The sequence below is a fragment of the Spea bombifrons genome, chromosome 5, assembly GCF_027358695.1.
Source record: "Spea bombifrons isolate aSpeBom1 chromosome 5, aSpeBom1.2.pri, whole genome shotgun sequence".
Lineage (NCBI taxonomy): Eukaryota > Metazoa > Chordata > Amphibia > Anura > Pelobatidae > Spea > Spea bombifrons.
In genome coordinates this window covers 92,441,880-92,469,193 of record NC_071091.1, presented here as the reverse complement: position 1 = coordinate 92,469,193, position 27,314 = coordinate 92,441,880, and the positions used below count along the sequence as shown (strand labels likewise).

Sequence of the window (27,314 nt, the reverse complement as noted above, 5' to 3'; positions counted from 1 at the left end):
AATATTAGCAAATATAATTGTACATATTTATAGAATGCAACTACAGGAATCATCTAAGGAAGGCTGGTATGCAATAGAAACAGGTTGCCCTGGCTGCCGATCTTACTCGGGCCGCACCTCGAGGTCTCGCGGGCCGCATTTGGCCCACGGGCCGCATGTTGGACGCTCCTGGTCTAAAGCTTTGCTCTGCAAGGTAGCCGTTCCAGTTAATGGGCAGGTCACCATGTCCTTGTCCCTGCCCATTTCCATTTCCACTGGTTTGCAACCCCTTGTTCCTCTCTCCTCATACCGATTTAAAATAGTAGGGCCCTTTCTAAACTGTTTTGAACCAGCATGGGGAGACAGGAGCGCTGCACATTGTGCGAGCACCCGTAACAAAGCTGCAGGAGCGGGTAAGCGGGGGTGGGGGGTTGTTTGTTTGTGTGTCTGTGTGTGTCAGGACCAGGGCCAGCGGGTCGGTTAGGAGCCCAATTGCAGGGGATATCTGAGGCTCTGTCTGTGCTCTGAGATGCATATCGACAAACAGGTAGGTACAGACAAGAGATAACAGTCTCACACCAGGCTGATATACAAGAATATATTGTATTGATGAATGGGAACAGGACTGGTATATACAGTGGAGTAAAGCTTAAACAGGATTCAGTTAATCGTAACACATAGATGTGTAGGTGTTTGTGTATGAGTACGGATGGGTAAGTGGGTTGAGATGGAGTGTGTGTTAGAATGAATGTGTATGTGTGTGTTAGCGAGTATGAATAAGTGTGTGTAGTTTGTGTAAGTATGTTTACATATGTGTGCCACAGTGTATGTTGGAAGTGTTTGTGGGGGCAAAGAAGGCACAAAAAGCTTGTTTGGGGGCAGTGATGGCACAGACCAGCTGTTGGGGGGCCCGGGCAATTTTTGCTCAGCAATAAAGGTAAAAAAACTACAGACATAGATGATAGGTTGCCAGCCCTGGCGTCCACACTGCCCACATCCTAGCACCCAGATTACACACATAGGACCCTCCATCTTTGTCCCCAAACAGCCCAGCATGCGTCAACTTTGACCCCAAACAGCCCGGCCTGTGCCATCTTTGTCCCGTAACCACTCTGCCTGTGTCATCTTGGTCCCCAATGCTCAAACATCCTGCTTGTGCCATCTTTGACTTTCCACAAATCAGTCATACACACAAACACTTTTACAGTCACTCACTAATTCACACTTTCATTCACGTAATTCACACAATCATTTATACTCTCACTCATTCACACAAATTTTCCACACATTCATTTATTCTCTCACTCATTCTCACTGATCATTAATGCATTCTCACAAATTCATTAATTATCTCCCTCATACAGACAATTCATCTACCCATTCATTCATTCTCTCACTCATTCTCACAATGCATCCACACATTCATTTATTCTCTCACTCATTCTCACTGTTTATTTATTCCAAAATACTTACTACCCTTTTCATCTACCTTCCCCCTTTTTCTACCCCTTCTCACTATCTACCCCCTCCCTCGCTTCTCACTATCTATCCCCTCTCACTTCCGTCTGCCCTATCTACCCCTTCTCACTCCCTTTTGCCCTATCTGCCCCCTTCTCACTCCCTTCTGCCCTATCTACCCCCTTCTGCCCTATCTACCTCTTCTCACTCCCTTCTGCCCTGTGTACCCCCTTCTCACTCCCTTCTGCCCTATCTACCCCTTCTCACTCCCTTCTCCCTATCTATCCCCTCCTAACTATCTACCCTCTCCCCTTCACTTACCTTTCAGGAGTCCTGCGGTGGGAGTGCGAGGCCTCTGTCCCCCAGCTCTGCCGCTGTATGGAACAGTATAGAGTGATGGGAGTTATGATGTACGTTAGAGCATAATTATATTATGAAAAAGACTTTGGAAATGGTACAGCATAACACCCATCACTCCCCCACACTTACTTACCAATCCACACTTACCAATCCACACTTACCAATCCACACATACCAATCCACACATACTAATCCACTGTCACTGAATGCTCTCCTACCTTTCCTCTGTCACTTTTCTCCTTGCAGCAGGCAGCTCCTTTTCCTCCTCTTCGCTCTTCTTCTTTTTCTTCTGTCTCCTTCTGGTTCAGAGGGCACGGACAGCGTTGGGCGCGGCTTCAGTGTTGTGCGCCGGGATCTGACAACAAACCCCGGCGCACAGCAGCAGTTGCCGCACGCATCGCAAGGGAGTGGTATTGGGGGTCTTTAACAGACCTCTGGCTCCCTTGAGTGATTTTAAGCCGGTTAAAGGGAGATCCTTGATCTCCCCAACCGAGCCTGCTCCTCCAGCGGTGGACATTACTGTCCGTCTCTGGAGGGGTGCCCTGTGCTGGCAAGTTGGCACCCCCCTGATGAGCGGCACCCGGTGCGGACCGCCCCCCCGCCCCCCACTAGGTACGCTACTGGGCTGAAGTAATAATTTACTCATTATAAAGGTATCAACTTGACTCTACTTGTCTTCTGTGTTTCTAAGGCTAACACGGTACCAACTGTAACCTTTTACTCATTATGTCCTCATTATCACTGCATTATGTTACATACCATATGTCATGTACGCAATATATTTTCCTCCACTGCTTTTACTACTTACATATTTTTTATTGCTTTCAGTTCATGAGAATGAAAGTCTAAAAATCTTTACAGACATCTTATCATAAAATGTAGCACCAAATAAAAAAAAAAACTTTATTGGCTTGATTGCAATGATTGCCTTTGTCCCTAAAAGCTTAACGTCAATAGTTCAATAAAAAGAAGAACACATGATGTGGTCTGTGTCAAAAATTATAGGCACTTCAGGTCAATCTGCACTGGACCAGAGATGAATTCATTACTTTTGATTAACTTTATGGAAAATGTGTTTGATTTTTAAGAATATATTTCCCAGCTTTACAAGAATATTTTTTTAGAACTGGTTCTTGATTAAACCTATGAAGTGCCAACCTAAAGCCAACCTGACCAAGCGTTGTTTGAAACAATAATGTGCATCCAGCAGCTTATACTGGCCTAGGTCCATTAGGAGGTAGGTCTAGGGTCTTCCGCAAACCAGGGGCAGATAGCCCTTTTGGGCAATATGGCTTCATAGTGCGATACTGTGCAATGGGCCATTTACAAGGAAGATCAATAATCTCCAAAACATTTACACTGTAGAGGACTGTGCCAACCAGCACACCCTAAAATAGCAAACTGCACCAACACTGCACTTTGTTAAGATGCAGAGTGCGGCATATGACATCACATAATTTACCAATAAGCATGGTGGCCATGAATCCAGAGGTAGCTGGTGTGCTGCCGTATGTTAGGACTAGGGCAGAGCCGATGATATATATATATATATATATATATATATATATATATATATATCACTGACTCCATCCCATTTAGTGTTAGCTCTTACTAAACCCTGCTAAATCTTGTTACCACTATCAGTATTTTTGTGGTATATACAAGCATTCATTTACATGGCACCTTTGAAGCACCAGTGTCTTTTGTAGCCTCATTTAGTTACCTATTTAACAATTAAAATGACCTGTGCTTTAGCATCATTCCAATTGAAAAACATATCCTAAATTCCCTCTTCTATAAGCATAATTTTCTGTTTGGTTTCTGTGCTGAATCATCGTGACTGTGACTTGTCTGCAGTTATCTTTATTGGAGATATATGGTTGTCGGTACGATAATGTGGTAGGAGGTACACGTTTCTTATCATTATGCTCCAGTTTTGCAATTAAAATATTTTGGCAAATTTTGGTAAAATATTTATGCAATATTCCTATTATTATATAGTTACTATGATGTACAAAATTAGCAGATTGACACATTTCTAATTTTTTTGTTGGAAATGTATGTGTTGCAGGACCTGACCAATGGCACAAGCTCTATCCCATCGCTCAAGGAGATGACCAGTCACCCACTGACATTAAAAGCCAAGAAGCAAAGAGTGATCGTACACTGAAGTCTCTTAGCATTTGATATATTAATACGTTCCAAATTATTTACCTAACTATTTTTTTAAAAACTATTTATGGTTCAAAATTGCATTTTTAATGAGTTGTGCTTTAACATCATTCAAACTGAAAAATGTATAACAAAATTCTATGGAAATCATTTTCTGTTTGGTTTCTGTGCTGAATCATCGTGACTGTGACTGCAGTTATCTTTATTGGAGATGTATAGTTGTCAGTGCGATAACGTGCTAGGCGATACATGTTCATTGTCATTATGCGCCATCTTTGCCATTAAAATATTTTGGCCAATTTTTGTAAAATGTTTATGCTATGTTTCTAATATTACATAGTTACCATGATGTACAAGTATTGTGCTTCAAAAGAGACATACAACAAAACCATACACTAGTGACTACAGCGACTTCTTAGTAATTCCTTTGTGAAATCATGCAAACCTTTTCTTAAATAAAAAAAATAGTTTATTTCTGTATATTTTCCTCTTCTCAATTCTTTTGTGTCTCTATCCATAGAAACAATCACAAATATTAACTCCATGTAAGTCAACTTTGGTTAAACTCTCTATGCTTGATGAACGTCATGTCACCAATTAAACCTCACCTTTAATAATTGGTATTATTATTATGATATTATGATATATTTGTGTTAAAAAGTATAAGGATATAAACCAAAAAATGATGTCTCCCCAAAACCTTATTGAAAAAGCCAAATAGAATTATGGAAGAGTATAAAATTCTACGACGTAACCATTTTCTCTGGTAGATGACCTGTAGACATGGTAATCGGGAGCATTCTTGGTGAATGAGTCTTTAAACCATAGCAATGGAATCTGTTGCAGCAAAGTGTGGCACCATGGCATACATTTATTAGGGTAATGCACCATCTTGTCTGGCTTACATTCCATCTTGATTGCATTTTATTATATATCACATGTCATGTTTAAACAAGGTTAGAGAAATAAATCTGACGTAAAGAGTTTATTGTCAGACTATATAAACTGCAACAGAGAAAGCACTTTTCATACTCTTACAAAAGGCTGCATCAACTCTGAGCTCACTGATCATCATCATGTCGCAGCAAACCTGGGGATATGAGGCATGCAATGGTAAGTAGGCACTCTTTTATATCAGAAAATGTAATGCATTGTACAGCGCTACGGAATTTGATGGCGCTATATAAAACAATAAATAATAATAATAATAATAATGTATCTCTGCATATGTTCAGGGCCAGTCTTAGTGCGAGGCAGGTACTGGGGGGGCGCCTGGACAATTTCCCTTAAAATGTCCCCAATGTGTAAAAGTTGGTCTAACGCCTGACAGAGGCACAATAGCCTTTAAATGCATGGAGCTGTACACCGGAGAATATGTGAGAAAAGAGCTACATATAAGGTTTTTGGAGATATAGTATAATTTTTTTTTTTTTTTAGCTTTAGTGTTATTAAGTAATTTATTTCGTTTTAATTAATTGTAAACTAAATACGAAGTACAAGAAAAAGGCAGTCAACTACATTTTACGTGGATTCTATGTTAAAAATATAACTAAAAAGAAAGTTTATGGCACACGGTTGAAGTGATGTTGAAGTGATCCCTTTGCGCGATCTATGGGCTTGAATGAGCCCCACCAAACGTAAGGGTCCAATTTGCCTAATACATATATATATATATATACATTTGTCTTGATGAATTACACTATGATGTCTTTTTCTTTTTTTCTTGTTTTATGATTGAATTTAACATACTGCTCGGATCTCTTTGAAGCTGCATTGAATTGGTATTATTTATATTATCTACACTCACTTGGTGTGGGAGGCGCGGTCACCTATATATGTTTTGTATTTCTTCCTTTAACAAAGTGGGGGTTCGTTCTAAGGTGCACCAGCAGCATATTCACATTTATTCATTACATTTCTTTTGTTCACATAATTTTGTTTTATATTGTTTTTATATATTTTTTTTTTGCGCACTACTCATTTTTCTTTTTAGTTAAACAAAAAATCTGCTGAAATTAATTTTATTTAAATAATGTACTCAGAAAAGAACCCTAATGCAATGAATAATAGATTTAATAATTTAATTTAATGTGCCATTATTACGGCTCTTAAATCTATTTCTCCTTTTAATGTATATATATATATATATATATATATATATATATATATATATATATATATATATGTTATGAGACAGTATGCATCACAGTGATTGCGGCATTGTCCATGTCACGGAAACATAAAAACTGACAGCATGTAAGAACTATTCTCCCCATCTAGACTGTCCATATAGACTCAGACCTCAATAAGTTCCCGGTGCTGTCTTAGATTCAGGACTGCCATGTGCCTATCCCATGTCATAATAATGTGGCCATCTAATTTAGGTCAAAGTGACACATAGAGGGCACCGCCACTTTCTATGTACCTTGTATTCTCCACATTCCTGTTGGTGCATTAACATACATGGGAACAAAATGGCAAATTTTCGGATATTCTGATTGGAAATTCATTTGTTGCAGGACCCGACCACTGGCACAAGCTCTATCCCATCGCTCAAGGAGATAACCAGTCACCCATTGACATTAAAACCCAAGAAGCAAAGACTGACGGTACACTGAAGTCTCTTAGCATTAACTACAGCTCATCATCTATAAAATCGATAGTCAACGTTGGACATTCTTTCCAAGTGCTCTCTGAAGACAAGGACAACATATCAGGTGCTGCATTTTTTTGAATATATATATAGTCGATACACACATACATACACACATCTACCTACAATAAGCATTTAATGCAATTGTTTTTTCCAACTTATAACTTTAAATGTTTCACTTGTTCGTCAGCGGAGTAACAATTACCACCACTTAAGGATGTCCTATGAAGCAAGGGTATTGTGGAATTGTGAATGAATGATACCACAGCTGCTCCTATTCTCCACAGAATTAACCAATGCTGTAACACCACTTACGTTTACATACAACATCTTTAAAATCATCAATCAAGTTGTTTTTAGGGTGGGGGTATTATTTGCGCCTGGAGTCTGTTGTACGCATGCTATGTTGACATAAAAATAGTTTTCTAAAGATATCTGACTTTAGAATCATTATATATGTTTTGCCAACATAACATACGGGTGTCTATCATACTTATTTCGTATAAAAGTGCAGGAACAGAAGAAAACAAATAAAAGTAACATAACAACAAGCAGTTTATCTAGAAATAAAAAATGAAGCAAGAGGATAAATGTATTTATCATCTAAAACCAGAGGTTAAGGTGTTTTATTAGGAAGTTTTACTTTACTGAGAGGGTGGTAGATAAGAGGAACAGCTTTCCAGCAGAGAAGTAGTAGAGAGTAATACAAAGAAGGACATGGAATAGGCTTATTGGTGTTGTCTATCTCAGATGAGACCGAGGACTGACCAAGATTGAAGACTTTATAAGAGGAAAAACTGGCTTAATAGAGAGAGCATTCTTTATTTGTCATAAAAAAAAAAATTAATTTGTTTTTAAAATATTTATTTCTAAATGTCTTGAAAAACAATTAAGATCACACTGTGAGCTAAATTCTTATTTTTAATTTCTAGTGGTGAAAGGTGGACCCCTTCAGGCAACCTATAGACTGAACCAGTTCCATTTCCACTGGGGGCCAACCAATGATTCTGGGTCAGAACACACCGTGGACGGCAAGAAATACGCTGCAGAGGTAAGAATTCCTTAATGTGTAAAATGCTAGCTTTTTGGCTTGATATTCATTTCTACCTTAACATTCTTTGTATATATAATAAGTGAAATCATATAAACTGATTGCTCAGTTTGTTCCCTAGTAGGCACACCGTGAAGGTATTATTCATCTTTTTGTAGGTAATCTGCAGGCTTCAGATGATAGTGAATACCTAATGAACAGTAATAGTATAGCTATTGGAGCACTCCTGAGACTTGCCACAAATCAGTACTTAAATGTGTTGTGATAAAATATATTTATGTTTTGGTCACAAAAAATAAATTTTTCAGATGAGATATGTGATAGAAACGTCACATGCTTGTAAATGTGTGGATTCTGACCAAATATTTGGGGAGCTGCAATTGATTATATATCATCTTTTGGTAGAGCTGCAGGGGCATTGCCACCCAATGACTCAAACTAACCTTCTTGCTCCGTGAAAGTTTTGGCCCTGTAGAGTACTTTTATGAGCATCTAGCTGTGCCATTAAATTATCCACCATTTACCGTATTCCAGCTCAACACCTAAATATATTGTTTTGCTTTCTAATGGTTAATGCATTCCTGCCTGCCAGGAGTCTGTGGATGCACCTGGAGATCAGGGGAACTTATGTTTCCCATTATTTGTGGTTCGCAATTGAGCTGAAACAGAGTGAGAAGAGAGAAATCCCAAGCGTAACACAATGTTACCAATTTAATGGAATCTTTTTTATTAGCTACACCTGGTTCACTGGAATGCTGATAAATATTCAAGCTTTGCCGAAGCTGCTCAGAATTGCGATGGATGTGCTGTTCTTACTGTCTTCCTACAGGTGAGTTATTTCTACTCTTAACTTTTTATATCCCACTAAAACAACCGCAGTCTATGTATTATCTGTTATGATGATAAATAGTCTGATGTTAGAAACAATAAATACATTTACTATTCAAATTATTTTACACAATGTCTTAAACTTTAGTTTCTTTTTCTTAGTATATTAACAATCATGTCACTCAAATGTTATGAGTAATGAGTAATGAGCCAGCCAGCCACATTTTCTTTCTTCATTCAGTAACAATAACTATATTTCGGTCACGGCAGACTTAAGGTCTGCTTCAAAACTCCTAATTGAACCATTTAAGCACTTCAGGGAATACCTTTATTTTAGGTATTTCAATAATTAACCAGAATCTCACATAGGTAGGCCCGCACGCCCAGTGAATGTGAAATAACACTTTGACTTGTAGATATTGGCATTATTTTACATCAAGGTGAGTATATGGTGCCCTATAGAATGGAGACCCAATGGTAACTGCCATAATTGGGCCTATGCTATGGACAGACCGATGTAGCCAACACTGCGGCACATTTGCCTGATATATTTTGTATAGTACAGTAGAAAAGTGGAATTTATTATATTTCTTTATCACATTAAAGGTTGGCAATGCACACCCAGGACTGCAGAAAGTTGTTGATGCTCTAAGTCTCATTAAAACAAAAGTAAGTGGGTTTAACAAAAAAAAAAAATATTATGGATTCCTCATACTCCATACGAAAGCAAGTTGATTTTCAATTCTTATTTTCAATATTATAGTATTCCATAACACAGAAGATCTAGACACTTTCGATACGCATTGTTTGTAATACCGATGACAGCTGTAGAACATACAGTATCCATTTTGCTGTTAGAACTAACTATTAACGATTGTCTAAGTCTCAATACCAATTCAATGACTTTTTTTACTAATGTCAATTCCACATTACGATTATCTTTTAGGGTAAACAAGCCGCTTTTACTAATTTTGATGCTGCAACCCTTCTTCCTGCCTCTTTGGACTACTGGACCTACTTTGGCTCTTTGACTCATCCCCCGCTGCTTGAATGTGTGACATGGATCATATTCAAAGAGCCGATAAGTGCCAGCTCGGACCAGGTACTTCTGATAATCATTAAGTGTGCAACGGAATGTAATGATATAATAGCCATAATAGGAATTAATATATTGAAATTAAAAAGCGGGAGATCAATTAGTACACACTATAATAGCTGGCATGGGAAATGTAGAGTACATTATATAACCAAAATTATGTGAACACCCTTCTAATTATTGCATTTAGGTGTTTCAGGCACACTCATCGCTAACAGGTGTATAAAACCAAGCACATGGAAAGCCATCTCCAGAGAGGAACATTGACAGTAGAATGACTTTAGATATAGCACTGTCATAGGATAGCATCTTTGCCACATGTCAGTTTGTGGAATCTATGCCCTTCTGTTAGTGCTATTATTGTGAAGTGGAAGTATCTAGGAGTAACAACCGCTCAGCCACACAGCAGTACACCACACACACTCAGAGAGAAGAGCTCCCGAGTGCTGCGGCAAGTAGCATGTAAAAATCACGTGTTCTCTGTAGCATCACTGATTACAGCACAAGTCCTGTGTGTCGGGGGCTTCATGAAATGGGTTGCCATGTCCGTGCAGCAGCACATAAGCTGAAGATCAGAACAGCCAACACTGGCAAGTTTCTCCAGCAAGAAGTACTGAACTTGTCCTGCATAATGCATAACTCAGTTGGAGAAGAGACAATAGGGAACCATCATAGATTTAATTATGCATTTTACAGGGCCAGCCAAGCTCTTTCTGCTGCAGAAGTTCACTGGGGCTGGCTTTCACAATGTATAATAAGGTCAAGGAGGTGAAATCACAATCCTCATGCAAACGCTCTCTTTAGTGAATAGATCCCTTTGTGAATAGGACACAAACCCAACCTCATCCTCTTCAGTTGAAGTATTAAAGCTGGTCATGTTTTTTCTTCTCTTGACGAATGGAAATGTTTCTACAGATCTTGGTTGTCTCAGTAGCGTTATTCAAAGGAGTCATAACTGTGATAACACTTGTTATCTAATTAGCTTGTATTCATTTTCTGTTTCTACGTGCATAGGACCCCTAAACGCTTTTATGGTTTCCTAAAGGGTTTGATTATAATGTCAATCATTTTGTTTTTATTAGATAAACCAATTCCGAAGTCTCCTGTCTTCAGCCGATGGGGATACAGCTTGCCCGGTTTTGGTCAATAATCGCCCTACGCAGCCATTGAAGGGAAGAATAGTCAAAGCTTCCTTTTAACCGAAGATGGAGATGTGATCAGTACACCTACTGCACCTTATCAATATCATGTAATCAATGTATTTGTAAGTCTGCTTTCTAAACTGCATCTACAACAATAAAATGACATGCAAAATATTTCTGAGCTTAGCATTTGAGGTCTCAAGATTTCAGTGGAATTTTTTACCATTAATTTGTTCTTTTTTCAACAAAGAGGTTTTGCATTAGAAAACCACAGAACAAAATACCATTACTAACGTATAATACCGGGAAACATTGGCAAACTGAAAACAGGCAAATTGTATTTTCCCATAAACAGTAAACAAGTGAAAAGTGCGAAGACACCTAATCAGATAAACGATAATAGAATGTTTGTTTTCTGTCTTCAAAACAGCAAACCCTTCTTTGTAAAAGAAAACTAATGTATTTTGTGAGACTTCCAAGTTTAATTCTTAAAGGCTTCCTAACTGTCATAAAGAATGTAAAACGTATAAACCTATCTGTCAGACTATATCAGAACACCTACATTCTATCATTGTTTCACAAATGCTTTACATGTACTGGGTGATGATAAGGAAACCAAGGTTTTGCCCATTCCAGCTATGAGGATAAAGGAGGAAGATGGCTTCTTTCTGAAGGTTTTATGGATAAGATGTTCTTGTAATTCTTACCCAGGCAACAAACCTATTAATGGGTAATAATGATATTAAAGACAATAAGATATCGTATTTTTTTTACAACAGAAAATGCAAATATAATCTCTTATAGTTAAAAAGGAACAACAGCCTTTACAGCATAACTAAATTAATTTATAGGAACTATCTATCTATAGGGACTATTTGAACTCCGGGGAGTTTAGATCAAAATGTGGCAAACCAACATACCAATAAATGTCCTCTCCTGACATACTCTTGTGTATCTGCATGCCACCCTTACAAAGGCTGTGTGAACAGAAAGAAGTAAATCATCATGGAAAATATCAATGATAAAGAATAACAAGGCAAATGCTGAGAACAGCAAGATGCCACCATGGTATATACGGGAACATGGAACATTGGTTATTTTAGTATCTAAACACCAATGACTATTGTATTTTAGTGTACCGAACATTAACAAATAGCATCTTTGAAAGCTACAATAAACTCTCATAGCATGTACATTAATTGGTATACGATAAGGGGGTGAGAAAATTGAATGTGAAAAAGAATTCCTTCAAATATTAGTTCAAATCTATTTTTAAATCTTACTGGCTATGTTCATATCATCTATCATCTGTGTTATGAAGAGGTTATGGCTTAGACATTGATTTACCGGTATACCTCATTTTTTCTTATATATAACTAATGCCAAATCTAATGTAGCATTGAAGCTATAAGAAAAGTAACCAATGATGCACAATGATGTTTTTCTGGAAATGAAACAGTGCCATCTGGTGGTAAAATACTTTAGGTCATCCTATTTAAGTGTTGAACTCTGAACTGTACTCTCTAGCAGCATAAGCAAATAAATCTTTCTGTCATGTTATCCTTTGTCTCAGTAGTTAGTGACATGGGCATATGCTGCTGGAAGCCACACGCTTCTGCATCTGGCACTTGCCCGGCGTGAAAGATGGCCTGTCTAGGTCTTATTACAAGCGACAGTGGAGATGTTATCTCCTATTCACAGGCTGCAAATGTAAATAAATTTTAATAAATAGCAATGAACCAGGAACAATCAATAGGGTTGATTAGAAATCATGCAGAGTCAGAGGTACAAATTGGCAGCTTTCCATTATGGTGCATACCACAACTCCCACACCCTGCTTTCAACCAGCAAAGGCTTATGGTTTCAAATCATTGAATTAGACAGAAGGGAGAGAGGAAGTTGAGAATATGATGGGTAAAAAAAACAGGGGCCTCATTCAATCTAACAGAGGCGAAAATTGCCCTAGGCCCCCCAACTTCAACAGCTAGTCTGTGCCATCATTGCCCCCACACAACTGGTCTGTGCCTTCTTTACCTCCTGCCCTCCCTTCCAACATGTAAAATATGTAAACATACTTACACATACATGCTCACACACACACAAAATTACACAGCCATTCTCACACACACACAATTACACATCCATGCTCACACACACATCAGTACACATCCATGCTCACACACAAGTACACATCGCTGTTGTATACATATGTCTAACCTCCTGTCCCGCTTACCTCTCACTGCTCCTGCAGCTTTCTCTCTGGCTGCTTGCGGGGAATTCTCTCTGACAGCCGGAGGGTGTATATTCAGGGTTGTCTTATTTAAGGCTTTTTCTTTTTTTCCTAAATAAATATTCCGATTTTGGGGGGTCGTCTTATAATCGAGCAAATATGGTATTAACCCAAATGCACAATTCTAGTCTACACAGATCATACTCAACCCCACACTCCAAGCAAAGCAACTCATATCACACTTTCACACACACATACAAACATCAGTCTCAGCACCACAGATCACACTCGAACACATAATTGCTGTTTTTAGCCAGAAATAATCCTCTCAGAGATCACACTAAAACACACTCCACTCACAGACGCACATAACACTGGCAGTAATACAAACGACATACATCACACCAATCTCAGCCGTGCACATCAATGTCACCCTCATCACACTCAACCACAGATACCACCCTCAACCCCACAGATCACATTCAAAACCACAAACAAAACAAAGATCACAGTACCACACATACCACCCTCTGCCACAGAGACCACACTTGGCTAAATATACCACCATCAGCCACATAAATCACAATTACCCACACAGACCACTGTCAGCCACACGGGTCATACTCCACCAGACACCAGTATCAGTTACACGTATCACATGCTCAGTCTTATATGTTCAAATATTTAAAAAGCTGGTATTTACTACAAAGGTTTATTACAGGATCTTATACAATTGCATGCATTAAAAAAGAGAACTACAGAAGAGTTACATAAACATTTTGCAGTGCATGTTTACATATACGGTTATATAGCAGCTTATTTCACCGATCACCGACAATGACATAACTGCAAGAATCATCATACAGACAACGCATTAGTGTGTGGTGTTAGCAGGGATGTGTTACTTTAAGTGTATTTTAGTGTATGGTGTTAAAATTTATGTGAATATATAGTGTTGCATTATGTGTAACCTGAGTTATTCAGTTAGCGTGTGTGCTTGTTACTGTTTGTGTTAGATTGTGTGTGTTAGTATTCGGAGTTAGCGTGTGTGGATGTGAGCGTATGGTGTTATAGTGAGTGAATGTCAGAGGTGAGCCTAGGGTTAGTGGTACATGGGAAAAGCACGGGAAAAGCAGAGTCAAGCAGCATCAGGTGATGTGTACAAGCACCAAGGATACATGGCAGGCACCATCAGCTCCATTTCACGTAGATTCATGCTGCTTCATTTATGTTTAACAAAGTCCTAATACATTTATCAACTTTATATACTGGACATTGAATTGATTTTCTGCCAACTATTTAATGTATTTATCAATATTTATCAATTATTAACTTGATTTACCAATAATTTGATATATTAGTTTATCAGCTTATTAAATTGATTGAAGTTTATCAATTCTTTATGAATTATATTATTATTGATATATATTTGCCAAATATTTCATGTTTCATGTATACCATACTTTATAATAAGCTTTTTCTATTACAGGGGCGTCCAACATGCGGCCCGCGGGCCAAATGCGGCCCGCGAGACCTCGAGGTGTGGCCCGCGTAAGATCGGCAGCCAGGGCAACCGATCTTACGCGGGCCGCACCTCGAGCCCTGCTACAACAAGAGCCCTTCTACTTACCTGTGGGAGGGTCTTTTGTACTGCATAGAGGAAGCGGAACCCAGCAGAGTTCACGTGACATCACATGACTCTGCTCCAGTCCTGCTTCCTGCTTCCTTCCTGGTGCAGTACCAGAGAACACAGAGGGAGGCCGCGCCCCCTGCTGAAGTCTGTGAGTGGCATCGAGGAGCTGCAGTGCATGTAAGGGGGTGGGGAGGGTGTTGATGTTAGCAATCACACTCCTATCATGCCAAGTCATATTGCTAATTTTTTTTGTCCAATTGTGGTGTATTACCTACTTTTATTAAAGTAGTTATTAAAAAACTGTGAATGTTTTGGTCCAGAATTTTCATTTTGGTGCATCCCTAGAATAAATAGAACTATTTCATTTTTAATTATCCTGAATGTGTAGTCACACAACTTTCTAGGCCCAGAAATCAGTGAGACGAAAAGTAAAGGTTTTGTGTCATTTACATTATTTTAATCTGCATATTTTATTAAAGGCCATATTTTCTCACAGTGAAAAATAAGTGCGGCCCTCACATGTATACAATTCTGGTGAAGTGGCCCACTGCAGAAAAAACTTGGACACCCCTGTTCTATTATTTATTACATTTTTATTAAAACTACTCTATCATGGTGTATACAGTAATTACAATACACTGCATTTTGCGAGTTATCTTTATCTTTAGAATAGGACATATTTCTTAATTATGATTTATATATATATGATGGGGACTTATGATGGCGGAACATCACCTTAAATAGAACAGATCGAAATTTAAGTAAATGAAAATAAAAACATGATTGGAGAAAATACTGGCTTCTACATTTTTTGGCTGGCTTCTAGATCCAAACCAAATATGTCGACCATTGTTAGAAGGTATGCTTACATTTTGTTTTTAGCAATGCCATAAGGTTAACACGCTAAGTTTAGATAAGTTTAGATGCTGTCTACTTTGAGAAAGACGCAAGTATTGGGTGAAAAGCTTCAGCAGAAGTTTGGATTGGTGACTTTTATCTTTTCTTTTATACAAACGTTGATGGGACTGTTGATTTCAAGAAGACTGTGTCGAAATACTGAGGATCAGAATGTAAGGTTTTACACTGCAATAAAAAGATATGTACATCTTACATTTTGTAAAAGAATTGGGAGTATTTCTTGATGAGCCTTCCTACCCTCTCTACATGCAATATTTGAAAAATCATATGAAAACACTTTAAACACAGAGTGTGCACTAGGATCTGCTGTTTTGTTTCTTTTTAAATGTTACTTATTATTTTTTTTTAACTTTTACCCTTTTTACTTTTCCTTCACTTTAGTAGACTAATCACACAGAGGTAATTGGTTGTGTTTATCAAGTTTAGATAAGTTTGTGTTTATCTAAGTTTAGATAAGTTATCAGACTCAGACATCCAGTGTTAAAAAAGTGACCATGAAACTCAGAAAACGATGGAGTCGTGTTAAAGAGATTGTGTTTGGGGAAGTCTAAGAACATTTAAGAGAATAAATGTACGCTTATGACTTTTTGGAAACTGAAACAAAGCAGAAACTCATGTCAGCTATTTCTAAATGTTCACAATTATCTTCTTTTTAGGGAGGATGGAGATGTCGGGAAATAACAAATGTAACTACTTGACACAGGAATCATATGTCATGTATGTGTGTCCATCCATCCTATGTTACACGAGAGCCTGTATAAAAAGTCTTTGAATTTTGTGTTCGAGGGTTCATTCCAACACCCTGTCAGTGTCCATAATTTCCAATAAATACCAATATTGTTTTGAAGAGTACTTGAGACTGGTGAATGATTTTCAGCTTCACCCGCACAGTATCACAGGGTAATTTGTGTATCGGAATGGTTGTGGATTAATGTCCCATTGTTGCTCAGCTGTCCAAGGATCACACATATATTCTTCAATATAAGTATCGTAGCTGGCCTTTCCTTAGTTATTCCCACAGACTAGTCTGCAGTATTACACAGGCCTCTATGTTTCTGTCCATTTTGTTTATTAAAATAAATTGGTCATTGGAAGGATGCTTTGACTTTGCGGTTCTTGAGGGGCTGCACGGGCCGGTAGTTAGCTTTTATGCAGCATGGTCCAGTTTCTTCTGATTCGCTGGTGCTCAGTAGGCTTCGGAATTCTGATAGCTACATAATAAACATTTAAAAAATATTAATGGAATCTTTACTGAAATGTTGTAGAAGTAAATGAATACAAGAAATGACAACGGTTAATGATATCACACTATTTGTAATAGTAATGCAAAGCTGAAAAAGATAACAAAAGCTTATCTGTGCCCCTCATGGGAAAACATTGCCTACAGTAGAAAGCTGAGTCTGCCAATAAACATGTTCCCAGTTTAAATAAGTTTGAGATTCCTCCACAACCTAAATATTTTTGCACACTTGGCCTATGAAGCTAAAGAGGATGTGTCACCAAAAATGGAAAAAAGCATTTGTGGTTTAAAGGTGCATTTAAAGTGCTTTGCTGTATCTGTTTTATTTTTACTGCATGAGGTTTGACATTTTAGAAAGCACTGGTAATGGGGGTTTAAGAGAGAACATGCCCTTACGAAAAAATTACTGCAGTTTTTCTGAAGTAATACTGCAGTTTTTTGGACATGAAAAAACTGCAATACTGCACTTTTACTGCAGTATTACTGCGCATTTACTGCAGTTTTACTGCATTTGTACTTCATTGTACTGCAGTTATTTTTGTAAGGAAGTACAGATGCAATAAAGCTGCAGTATATTGAAGTACAACTGTAGGTTTGCAATATAAAAAAAGTGCAGTAAATGTGCAGTAATACTGCAGTACAGTGAAGTACAAATGCAGTAAAACTGCAGTAAAAGTGCAGTATTGCAGTTTTTCATGTCCAAAAAACTGCAATATTACTTCAGAAAAACTGCAGTAATTTTTTGTAAGGGTGCTATGATAATGGACTCATTTGGTCTCCCAGTTATACACCATTAGTACTATTTTGGTGTTTATGGCCACGAGACAACTAAAGAATTAGACATTGGCATTGACTATTCAAAGGAAAAAGAAGGAGGCGCACTCTGGAGTTGCTTTCCAATTCATAAAGTATTTAATTTGGAAAAATACATTCATATTTGTTCAATTGTGGGGAGTTCACAGCAAACAACTTTCCCTTTAAAAACGTAATACTTGGATAAGTACAAAGTAAGATGCGAAACATGTTACATTTTAAAGAAAAAGTTGTTTTGTTTGAAACCCACGCGATTGAGCAAATAGCAATTGGAATTAGAAAGCGCCTCCGGAGTGCCTCTCCTTGTGTTTCTTTTAAATACTAATTGCATTGAGCCGATTGAGTGAGATGTAGGATTTTTATCTATTTTTATGGCCATTGACTAAACTAGTATTTTTCATCAGGTTTTACTTGGCAGAGTGTTCCACCAGACACTGACAATACATAATAAATATAAGATACGAAGCTAAACTTTTCGCTCCGTTCTAAATATTGGCCACACTTCTCCCTTCCACAAGTTGTTGATAACGTCTTGGAAATCCTTGGCTGTCTGGAAAGGTGGGTTTCAAATTCTTCTGTGTATTTTTTGTAAAACATCAGCCATTTTTTAAGCATTACAGTCATCTTAATAAGGGAACCATTTGATTCAAACTTTTAACATCAGTGGATTTATTGAAATGACAATTAGAAGTACTGGATGGTTAAAACGCTATAACTCCAGAAGCACGTGTAATGATAGCACTCACCTGTCTGGAACTGACAGATATTGGTTTCTTTAGTACAATCCATATTACACTCTCCAGAAGCGGAGGCACTGTAAGTGATCCCGAATAAGTCCAGAAATCCAAGCAATCAGGTAGCAAACAGGAAGGGTCAAATTTGGTAAACGATGATTGTTTTCCCTAAACGGTACAGATTATTTTTACGTTTGTTTTCATAAAGAATGTTCTATGGACTAGAGGTAATATAATAGTGTATATAGAGTACATTAGTATGCAAACCCCATTTGGCGATCAGGTTCCCTACTGCGTTACTTCTTCATGGATTTCCCGTGTAATCAGCACAATTACATTATGGAGGCTCCATAACAACCTAAATCAGTGTCTCATGTCCTTAAGCTGTCAACCAATATACACCACTGCCCCCCTTTTCTGGATAATCACTACGCTATGGACTTAATGTTCTGTTTTTATCTTTTAGATTTTTATTTATTTATTATTATTTATTTATGTGTACTTTCCATCTATTGTGATGCTTTTTTTCAGATTCATTTATACACATTGTTGCCCATTAATAGACCAAAAATGCTAAAATGCTAGACATATTATATGAGATTTTGTATTAAAAGATTTGAGCCTCTGTGTTTCTAAAGGTATATCAACCTTTAAATGGGAAGCCAGCCACAAATGCAGAAATCAGCTGCACGGTGGGAATGCCACCTTATCGATTGAAGAGGTACAAAATGTAACTACATAGCTTTTATTGCAAATATCTTTAAAAGTGCCATTAACTTTACAATGTCAACATACAGATAATATGGCAGATTTTCAATAAGGCTGCACAAGGCTAACAACCCAGATGATTATGGGACAATAGGTAAGAGTTGTAGTTTTAAGGACCCCGCTAGACATTCATGCCTCAACATCAGTCATGCTGTGCTTGGGACATACGTGAGCAAGTGGAAATGCTCTGTACTGAATAAATGCCCGTAATCAGGAGACCAGTTATCGTTTCATCTATAAAAATCACATTGAAGTATTTTTGTGTATATTTCAGTCAGCGAATATATGAGTCTACATTATTGTTTACGCTCAGTCGCTAAAGAGTGTGGAAAAACAACTCTGCGCATAAATGTTGTTTTCATAATAGATACGATATGGGCCGAATTCCTAATATTCTAGAAGATGTAAAAAAATGAGCTGTAACAAGGCCGATAAATGCATACCGGGGTGCATATACTACTGAGGTACCGAAAAGCCATGTTAAAGTATGTGAAAATTAAACATGTAAAGGAGTGTATATGTGCAGGAAGCAGGTAAGAGCGTGATACAGGTCGATGTTTGACCTCACCAATTCTGCCCTTAAAAGTGGACCTCTAAGCAAGTGTAGGATCAGACTCCCCATGAGGTGGGATGGGAGAGGAGAAGTGAGGGCTTAACTGTATAGAGCATTCCCTGCCTAGTTCCAGTAGATGTCTTGCCTACAAAACATTTTACCCATTGAGTACTGGTCAATATTCTCAGCTCCTAGAGGTGTCTGAAACAATAATACAAGTGAATGACTTTTAACAGAATCCATTTCCATTCTGTTACCTTAGTCTGAATCGCATCTAAGGCATCCGTAATCCTCTCTATGCTTGCATTGTCTTCTCCAATCTGAAAAAGATTTTTTAAAAGAAAAACACAATTTTTTTTCAAAAAGTGTTTAATATTTGAATTATTACTAATCATCTACAAAATTGATTTATTCACAGACATCATGTAGAGTTGTTCCATAGTCATTATGCATTATATAGAGATATTTAGTTATCCGTACTCCGAAATGAGAAGGTATACTTTAGGTATTCATCTTGTTTTATAGGCTTCTGTATAACATTTTGTTTGTAAATAACCATAAAGGACAGAAAAATATGGTGGGATGTATGTACATATGTGTTTGTATAAATGTATGTATGTGAGCATGCATGTGTAATTGTGTGTGTGTGATCACAGATGTGTAATTGTGTGTGAGCACAGAAGTGTAATTGTGTTTGTATGTAAGCACGGATGTGCATGTGTGTGTTAGTGAGTATTATTAAGCGTGTGTAATTTGTGTGCCAGAGTGTTTGTTCGAAAGAGTTCAATGGGCAATGATGGCACAGACCAGCTGTTGAAGTTGGGGAGCCCGGGGCCCTGTGGTTTCTAGTTACATCCCTGCCTATCTTGTTTAAATATGCACACACTGTTGACCCCCATTTTCTAGAACCCGTATGCAATCTATTATTGCGCTCTTTAACACTTACCTTCAGAAACACTCCTATTACTCCAAGGCCATCGGGTTGATTAGCTGCCTCTACAAAACTACCGTACTTTTCAGAATTCCAGTGGACAATATGTAGCTGAAACAACATATTTATTTATTTCAGAGTGAAGCAAGAGCCATATGGTTTCTAGGACACATAAACATTCCATATTAGAACTGGTATTAAAGATGAGAGTTGGTACGGTGTTAGCCGTAGAATTACAGGAGACAAGTGGAGTTTGAATGATACCTTTATTGGCTAACTGAGTAAATATAGACTGCAAGCTTTCAAGACCTCTCATAACATGCCTGATGAAGGGACCTGAGAGGCCTTGAAAGCTTGCAATCTATATTTACTCAGTTAGCCAATAAAGGTATCATTCAAACTCCACTTGTCTCCTGTCACTGGTATTAAGAAATTTGCAGGTTTATGGAGCACACCACTAACTGGGTGTAATAAATGCCTAACATTCTTTTTAAATTCATAAAACAAACAACAATGATTCTTACTTACTTTACTTTATTAATTTGTTTAAAATGTTTAACAAAATGTTTAAAAAAGTTTAGCCGACACATATCATCCAGCTCACAGATAATCCTTGTATTGTAACGTAAGGTAAATAGCCGTTTTGGTCCCAGGGGACATAATGTCTTTTATTGGGCCAACAGAGAAAAAAGTATCTTTCAGTCCAGGTTGTATACAATGTCTTCGTGTTTGTTTTTAGGTTTAAATATTTATCCTAATCCTACATGGACTGGCCTTCCTAAAATACGGGCATATATAGCATAACCTGTGTCTAGCAATCACCAAGGGTATCCATCACACAAGTCACTTTTGATTGACTGCAAAGCCCGTGAAATTCTTCAAGCAGAATTATGCATTTGCATTAAAAGAAGTTAGATTTGCATCTTCAAATAAATAATTATAACCTCCGCGGCATATGCCTGGCCATCCACCCTGTGTTCAGATCCATGGTCATCAGAACGCCCCCAGTGAAAATGGAATTGACGCAATCGATATTTTCCATTAAATGGACCTCCAGTGACCACTAAAAAGATAAAAAAAGATAATGCTACAAAATATATAATAATCCAATTATTTGATATAATTATGGAATGTAATAAATTCAGAACACATTAATATAATAGGGTTAACAGTTCCAATGTTCATTTTGGCACCCAAACTGTGCTATTAACTTTGATGGATGGATAGGCATTCATCTGGTATGTAGATACCCAAGTAAAAGCAGAGACAATTAACGGTGGGGGCGCTTATAAGGTGCTTACTTTAAACAAGATACTTGAAATGGCAGAGCCACATATTTATCAAAATGTTATGAAAAACATTTACAATAAAAATTGTTTCATCTGATAAAATATGCAATGAAAAATTTTGAATGCATTCCTACAGGTCTAAAAAATAAGCATTGAGAATTGCTGTTCATGCGATTAAAACCTGCTGGATAAATCATAAACCACTATAATTTTGAGTGCCAATGATGATTTTTAGGCAAAGTATTTGTTTTTCTTTAGTACCACAAATGCTAGCCATGCTCCTCACATATGTACACACACATATTTTACTGGGAGGATTAGATAAGTAATATATTAATCATTTTATAATATATTGTATTTTATAAAAAGTACATTTTAAAGTACGTTTAGAATCTTGGAAACCCATATGTGAAAGTTATTCCCAAATCAAATGTATTCTGAAGTTGAAATGATTCAAGCAACATTATACATATCATAACAAGCTCAAATTAGTGGTAAGCGCAGACAGACAGTGATGTGTATGTGTGGTCACAATAATTGTGCCGTCTCAGTGTTTGTTCATATATTTTTGACAATACAGCATAAAAGATTGAGGCTGTTGTCATGCCAGTTGTGTGTTTTTACAGACACATTAAATTGCTTGTTTGCTTTATTATGTTATGGGGGATTTCTGTATTCCAATGTTTAAGGTAGGCTGGCAGCTGAAGTCTCAGGTCTATGCACAGAGAGGAGGGTAGACCACAATCAAGGATATGGAGAACAGTATGAAGATTTAAGTTTAGCTAAATACCGTAGTTGCTCGATTATAAGACAAGGTTTTATGGTCTTATATTCAAGCTTGTCTTCTAATCGGACCTCAAATAGAGGTCTGACTACAAGACTAAGATCCAGATCCCCCGCAGCGCTGCAGGGGACCCGGATCCTCCTCTCTGGCAGCCGGGGGTCGTCTTATAATCAGGATTGTTTTATAATCCAGCAAATACGGTAATAGCTTTATGAGCATGTAGACTGATAAGCATGCTTTCAGCAAATGATAAGATCGGTTTATGTTGCCTGGCATCTGTGAAGCAACGTATAGCTCTGAGGGTCTCTCAGTGTGAAAAGGGACAGAACGATAATCTGTTCCATTCTTCTTTTATCTGATTATTATGCATCTGTTTTGATTTGGTTAATAAAGTATATGCATGATTTCATCCATTGAGTGAACGTGTCATCTATTTATCCTCAAACCTGTTAACCCCTGCCTGTTCATGCAGAAGTCTGCAGTGCTGGGATAAAACACCATCCCCTTAGTATATGTCAATGACATCATTACGCAGCGATGCCTTATACTACAGACCATCACCCAGTGCAAGGGTACATTTCCTTTCTATAACCTTTCTTTACAACAAAGCCTTCTAACAATCGCGTTTTCACTGTTATCTAATCTTTGATCGAACTGCCCTCTGATTTCCCTTCCAAAGTCCAGGATTGATATTTGATCATGTATCACATGCTACAGACATACCTTTACTCCTAGTGTTAATTAAGTTGTAAACATTACTGTGAGCCATAGAAAAGCTGAGAATATTGAGTACACGGTGTTTGAAGTGATAGTACATACTGGATTTAATTTAACCACTCTGTTTGATAACATTTAAATGCTCCTCTAATTGAGATTACTGGGCTTCCTTTCTACTTAGTTATAAAGCGGTCAATCGTCTGATAAGCGGCACCTTCTATTTAATAACCAGATAGCCAGACTTATTTAACCTTGTTTGTTTTAACTGTTTAGCACCCTGTTTCAAGAGCGTAAAATAATATATTACAATGTGTTCAAATAACTTTATAATTGATTATATGATATTTATTAGTAATGAAAAGAAAAAGATTTATTTGCTAAATTGTCTGGAGGAAAGTCTCTTCTGCAGTTTCTACTTACGGACGTCACTAGGCATTCTGAAAGCCCAAGCCTAATGAGCTTCTCCTACAAGAACAGCTAGGCCAGTCCCTTCATTCCTTACCACCTCATCAATTAAGTGATGCTGTATGCAGGGTGTACTTGGCCCTCCTGGCAGAAGGATAGCACACAGGGTTGGTCTTTTGCATGCCTAGTAATAAATGGATTCATTCAATGTAGTTGACTACTAATGGATAAACCCAAAGTCGTTGCAATAACATGTGCAAACATACAGTTTTTACAAAACTCACAATGGAATACTAGGTTTACTTCAGCTGTGTGATTTATATTGATCTCAAAATCTAAAAATTGCATTTAAAGTCAACATAGAGGACACGGAAATCAATTGGATATACATAAACATTATAATAAAAAATCTACAAAACAGAAGACAAACCTGATTTGTCATCCCCATCGTCAAATTCAACACTAAAGGTATGTCCACTGTTAATGATTACTCTAGCGGAATGTGCATCATAGTCAATGTGGAGAGGTTGTAAAGTGGGGTCGTAGTCAGCATCTTGTGCTGCAATATCAATCGGGGATTGACGTTCTCCATTGGCAATAGGAAACCATTCATGCCACAGTTCAGGACCTAAGAAACAATAAATAGAATAAAAAAACCAATCATTCCAAAAGAAGTCTTCCTGATAACCTGGAAAGTCACCAACCGCACTGTCGCTGCAGAGCTACAATATAAGTGTGTGGGATAAAATCAAGATTTTAAATCGAGAACAGCATTTTAAACTAGGGTTTGGAGTAAGGTACTTTACAGATTATTCCATTTTCTAGCATCTGAGCCGTGTTTTGAAACTCTGCTCTGGGGAAGAACATCAATGGGAGGAGAAGCGCAAATTACTAAAATGTGGAAAAATCCAAAATGGTCACCTAAGTTACATGAGTGTTTTGGACAGTTCTACAAGTACTTTAGGTAGCATTTACACAATGACTGGATCGTATTATCTCCTTTTGTGGTTTTTATGTATTTCCTCTCTGTTAGTAAGTCTCGGACAGGACTGGATAGTCTACTTGGCTGGTCTTGTCCCCTGGGTTGAATGTTGATAACGCTCTTTTGTCCCTGCTGTCTCCTTGCCTCCCCTTTTACATAACATTCAGGGGCACCAAGTCATTACCAATAAACCGATGGGAGTCTGTGCATAAGAGGAGTATTTTTTTAAACTTGCTTTTAGAATATTATTCCAATGGCATCCTGTCAATGCTGTTGGTATTAATGCCAGTCATGGAGGGGCTTTGCTTCTTTACACAGTTTTGCTTGAAGTAAGACTTTCTGTTTAGTTTAAAAATAAATTAACAAACATGATACTTTTCTCTTTAAGAAAAACACTTCTATTTAGTGTTTACCCATGTTTTTATTACACACTTTTAAATGCAGTAATATAATGGACAGTAGACATATAAGTAGCTGCCAATTTTCTTTAAAGCCCCTAAAAATATAGATTAAGAATAATGAACTTGTCGTCAGTCCATTCATTTTACCAAAAAGTGTCAATTATAAACATGTTTACATTTTAAATAACACAGAGAAAACGTGTTAATTTTATTACGTTATCTATTCCAAGTAATAATGTGTGTCACAAATACTGCTAAGTCATTGATAAAGATATTCTTATCTGTCTAAAGCAGAGTAACACCAACGGGAGCTACAAATACAGTTATGATGTGATCAGAGTGTTTAAGAACTGCAAGCCTGCAGAAGGAGGCCCCCTTCGCTATATTATGTCCTACATGGGTTAATGTTAACAATTTTTATATATTGTTAGTTTTAATATTATTGGTAATCTTCATTTGTATAAATTGTGGTGCTATGGAATCTGCTGATGTTCTTTAAACATTATATATGATAAGGTAAATTAACAGCTTAAATTGTGCCCTTCTTACTGCTAATGGAAAACATTACTGAAATGCTTTGCTTGGGTTCAGAGGGACAGCCATGACATTGTTTTGGTATAAATGTGTTTTTAAACATAACAGCCCCCCACTTTTGGGGAAACGTTGGGGAAACATTGTGCAGGCAGTTTTCCTTTTGGGCTGATGGGCCCCTAGCCTGTTTAGAAGATTATGGTGTCATGGAGGATTTCTGGCAGCTTCAATCCTAGTGGACCACTTTCGCGGGGCATCTTTGTTTCTATGGGAATTTCCTTGAAAAGAGTTAATACCATAAGGTTTTCTCATGTCTTCGGGCGAGCAGTCTTTCACCTTTTTGCCCATTTGTAAAATCTAATGCTCAGAAGTCCTATGTTTTTTTTCCAAAATAGAAAAATACTGTCCCAAACGTTCTAACATTAATGTAAATATCAAATAAAAATAACAAAATGTTCATATTCATCAATGTATACAAATATCACGACCTACCGTCGGTATAAATATTTTATATATAAATGTTACAATGGGTGTTATTATTAAGACACAACAGCCTTCTCTTAATTCAGTAAAATGTGTGATGATGGAATAGTAATGTTGTTAACGCATTATATGTAGCAGGGATGAGCAGCACATTTTATTGTGTACTTCATGACTGAAGTTAATGGTGTTTATTAAGTAAAATAGTTAAATTTCCCTAAATCCTTGTGTCTCTGTACTCACCGTTGTGCTCCGCATAACCCCACTTGTTCATATTTCTCCAAATGTGGCAAGAAAACTACAGAACTATAAGAAAATACATATACAATAACTGGCAATGTGAAATCCAAGCTGTACTTGGCAATAAATGTTTACTGTTTTTTTCCCAAATATTGTTGCTAGATTCTTACCAAAATTGGGCAGAAAACGTTTAAAGACTTGATCCTTCTCACAAGCTGCAGGTCTTTCTAGCTCGTCGGCTGGTGGCAAGTGGTTTCCACTTTCCAGAGATCAACATTCTACTACAGACTTAGGACTGTGTCCTGCCCACGTTATATTACATGTCAATACTGAGGCTTTAAAGTGTGCAGACTTAAAGAGGCAGCGCCTGTTACAGCGGTTAGCTAATACTAGTCACATGTTCGAAGGGCAACCTGCAGAGTAAGCCCTTGTGTATTTCATGCTAGTGAGACTAAAGTATTTCTAAAATATCTTAGTGGCTACCACTTATCAAGTGCCAAGAAGTACATGACAAGTGTTCCTCATGCCTATTCTTTTCTTTTTCTAGTAAGTATGAAAGAAATGTAAAATAAAAAAGCACATGTGTAACTTTATCCAAATCCTTAATTCTGCAGTTTTATACATGCAATAATTCCATGGTACAGATTAAGTAAAATTTTATACATATGTTAGTCTTTGGAAATTACAAACTTTTTTTTACAATATTTGGCAATTTCGTGCTTTCGTACTAATTTCTGATTAGGGAGGGTTGGGACAAAATCTTTTTTTGTTAAGATTTGTTCATTCGATGCCATGTTTTGGCACCATTGCAACCTGCTTATGTGCTCTTTGAAGGGACTGTGCGTAGGAGGGTACATATAAATGATGGATAAATCAGGATGGTGGTCTCATTTGTGGTTATGGCGATTGATGGGTCCAAGAGCCTG

At 37.4% G+C, this 27,314-nt stretch overlaps 2 protein-coding genes across 3 annotated transcripts; one reads left to right on the top strand and one right to left on the bottom strand.

Annotated features, from left to right (window-relative positions):
* Positions 1-4,940: 4,940 nt before the first annotated feature.
* LOC128496907 (carbonic anhydrase 1-like) lies at positions 4,941-10,925 on the top strand. Its single transcript, XM_053466735.1, has 7 exons — positions 4,941-5,082; positions 6,489-6,686; positions 7,555-7,673; positions 8,407-8,502; positions 9,108-9,170; positions 9,448-9,603; positions 10,680-10,925. Exons 1-7 carry the CDS (start codon positions 5,046-5,048, stop codon positions 10,794-10,796), a joined length of 786 nt encoding a protein of 261 aa, XP_053322710.1. The 5' UTR covers positions 4,941-5,045; the 3' UTR covers positions 10,797-10,925.
* A 5,647-nt stretch (positions 10,926-16,572) lies between these two features.
* On the bottom strand, positions 16,573-26,717 carry LOC128496906 (carbonic anhydrase 13-like). 2 transcript variants are annotated; one of them, XM_053466732.1, is made up of 8 exons: positions 26,559-26,717; positions 26,392-26,454; positions 24,185-24,382; positions 21,504-21,622; positions 20,575-20,670; positions 19,886-19,948; positions 18,320-18,475; positions 16,573-16,731 (listed from the first exon to the last, which is right to left on the bottom strand). In XM_053466732.1, the coding sequence occupies exons 2-8, from the start codon at positions 26,420-26,422 to the stop codon at positions 16,606-16,608; spliced, it is 789 nt and encodes a 262-aa protein (XP_053322707.1). In that variant the 5' UTR covers positions 26,423-26,454; positions 26,559-26,717; the 3' UTR covers positions 16,573-16,605. The 2 variants fall into 2 exon arrangements, with proteins under 2 accessions (XP_053322707.1, XP_053322709.1); XM_053466734.1 differs by lacking the exons at positions 24,185-24,382; positions 26,392-26,454; positions 26,559-26,717 and adding an exon at positions 23,770-23,838.
* Positions 26,718-27,314: the final 597 nt, after the last annotated feature.

Coding starts and splice junctions, on each gene's coding strand:
- LOC128496907 (XM_053466735.1), top strand. CDS start 5,046: ATGTCGCAGCAAACCTGGGGATATGAGGCATGCAATG. Junction 5,083..6,488: donor GGGATATGAGGCATGCAATG/GTAAGTAGGCAC, acceptor CATTTGTTGCAG/GACCCGACCACTGGCACAAG. Junction 9,171..9,447: donor TAAGTCTCATTAAAACAAAA/GTAAGTGGGTTT, acceptor ATTATCTTTTAG/GGTAAACAAGCCGCTTTTAC.
- LOC128496906 (XM_053466732.1), bottom strand. CDS start 26,422: ATGAACAAGTGGGGTTATGCGGAGCACAACG. Junction 24,383..26,391: donor GGGTTATGCGGAGCACAACG/GTGAGTACAGAG, acceptor ATTGTTTCTTAG/GTCCTGAACTGTGGCATGAA. Junction 20,671..21,503: donor GCCAGGCATATGCCGCGGAG/GTTATAATTATT, acceptor ATGTTGTTTCAG/CTACATATTGTCCACTGGAA.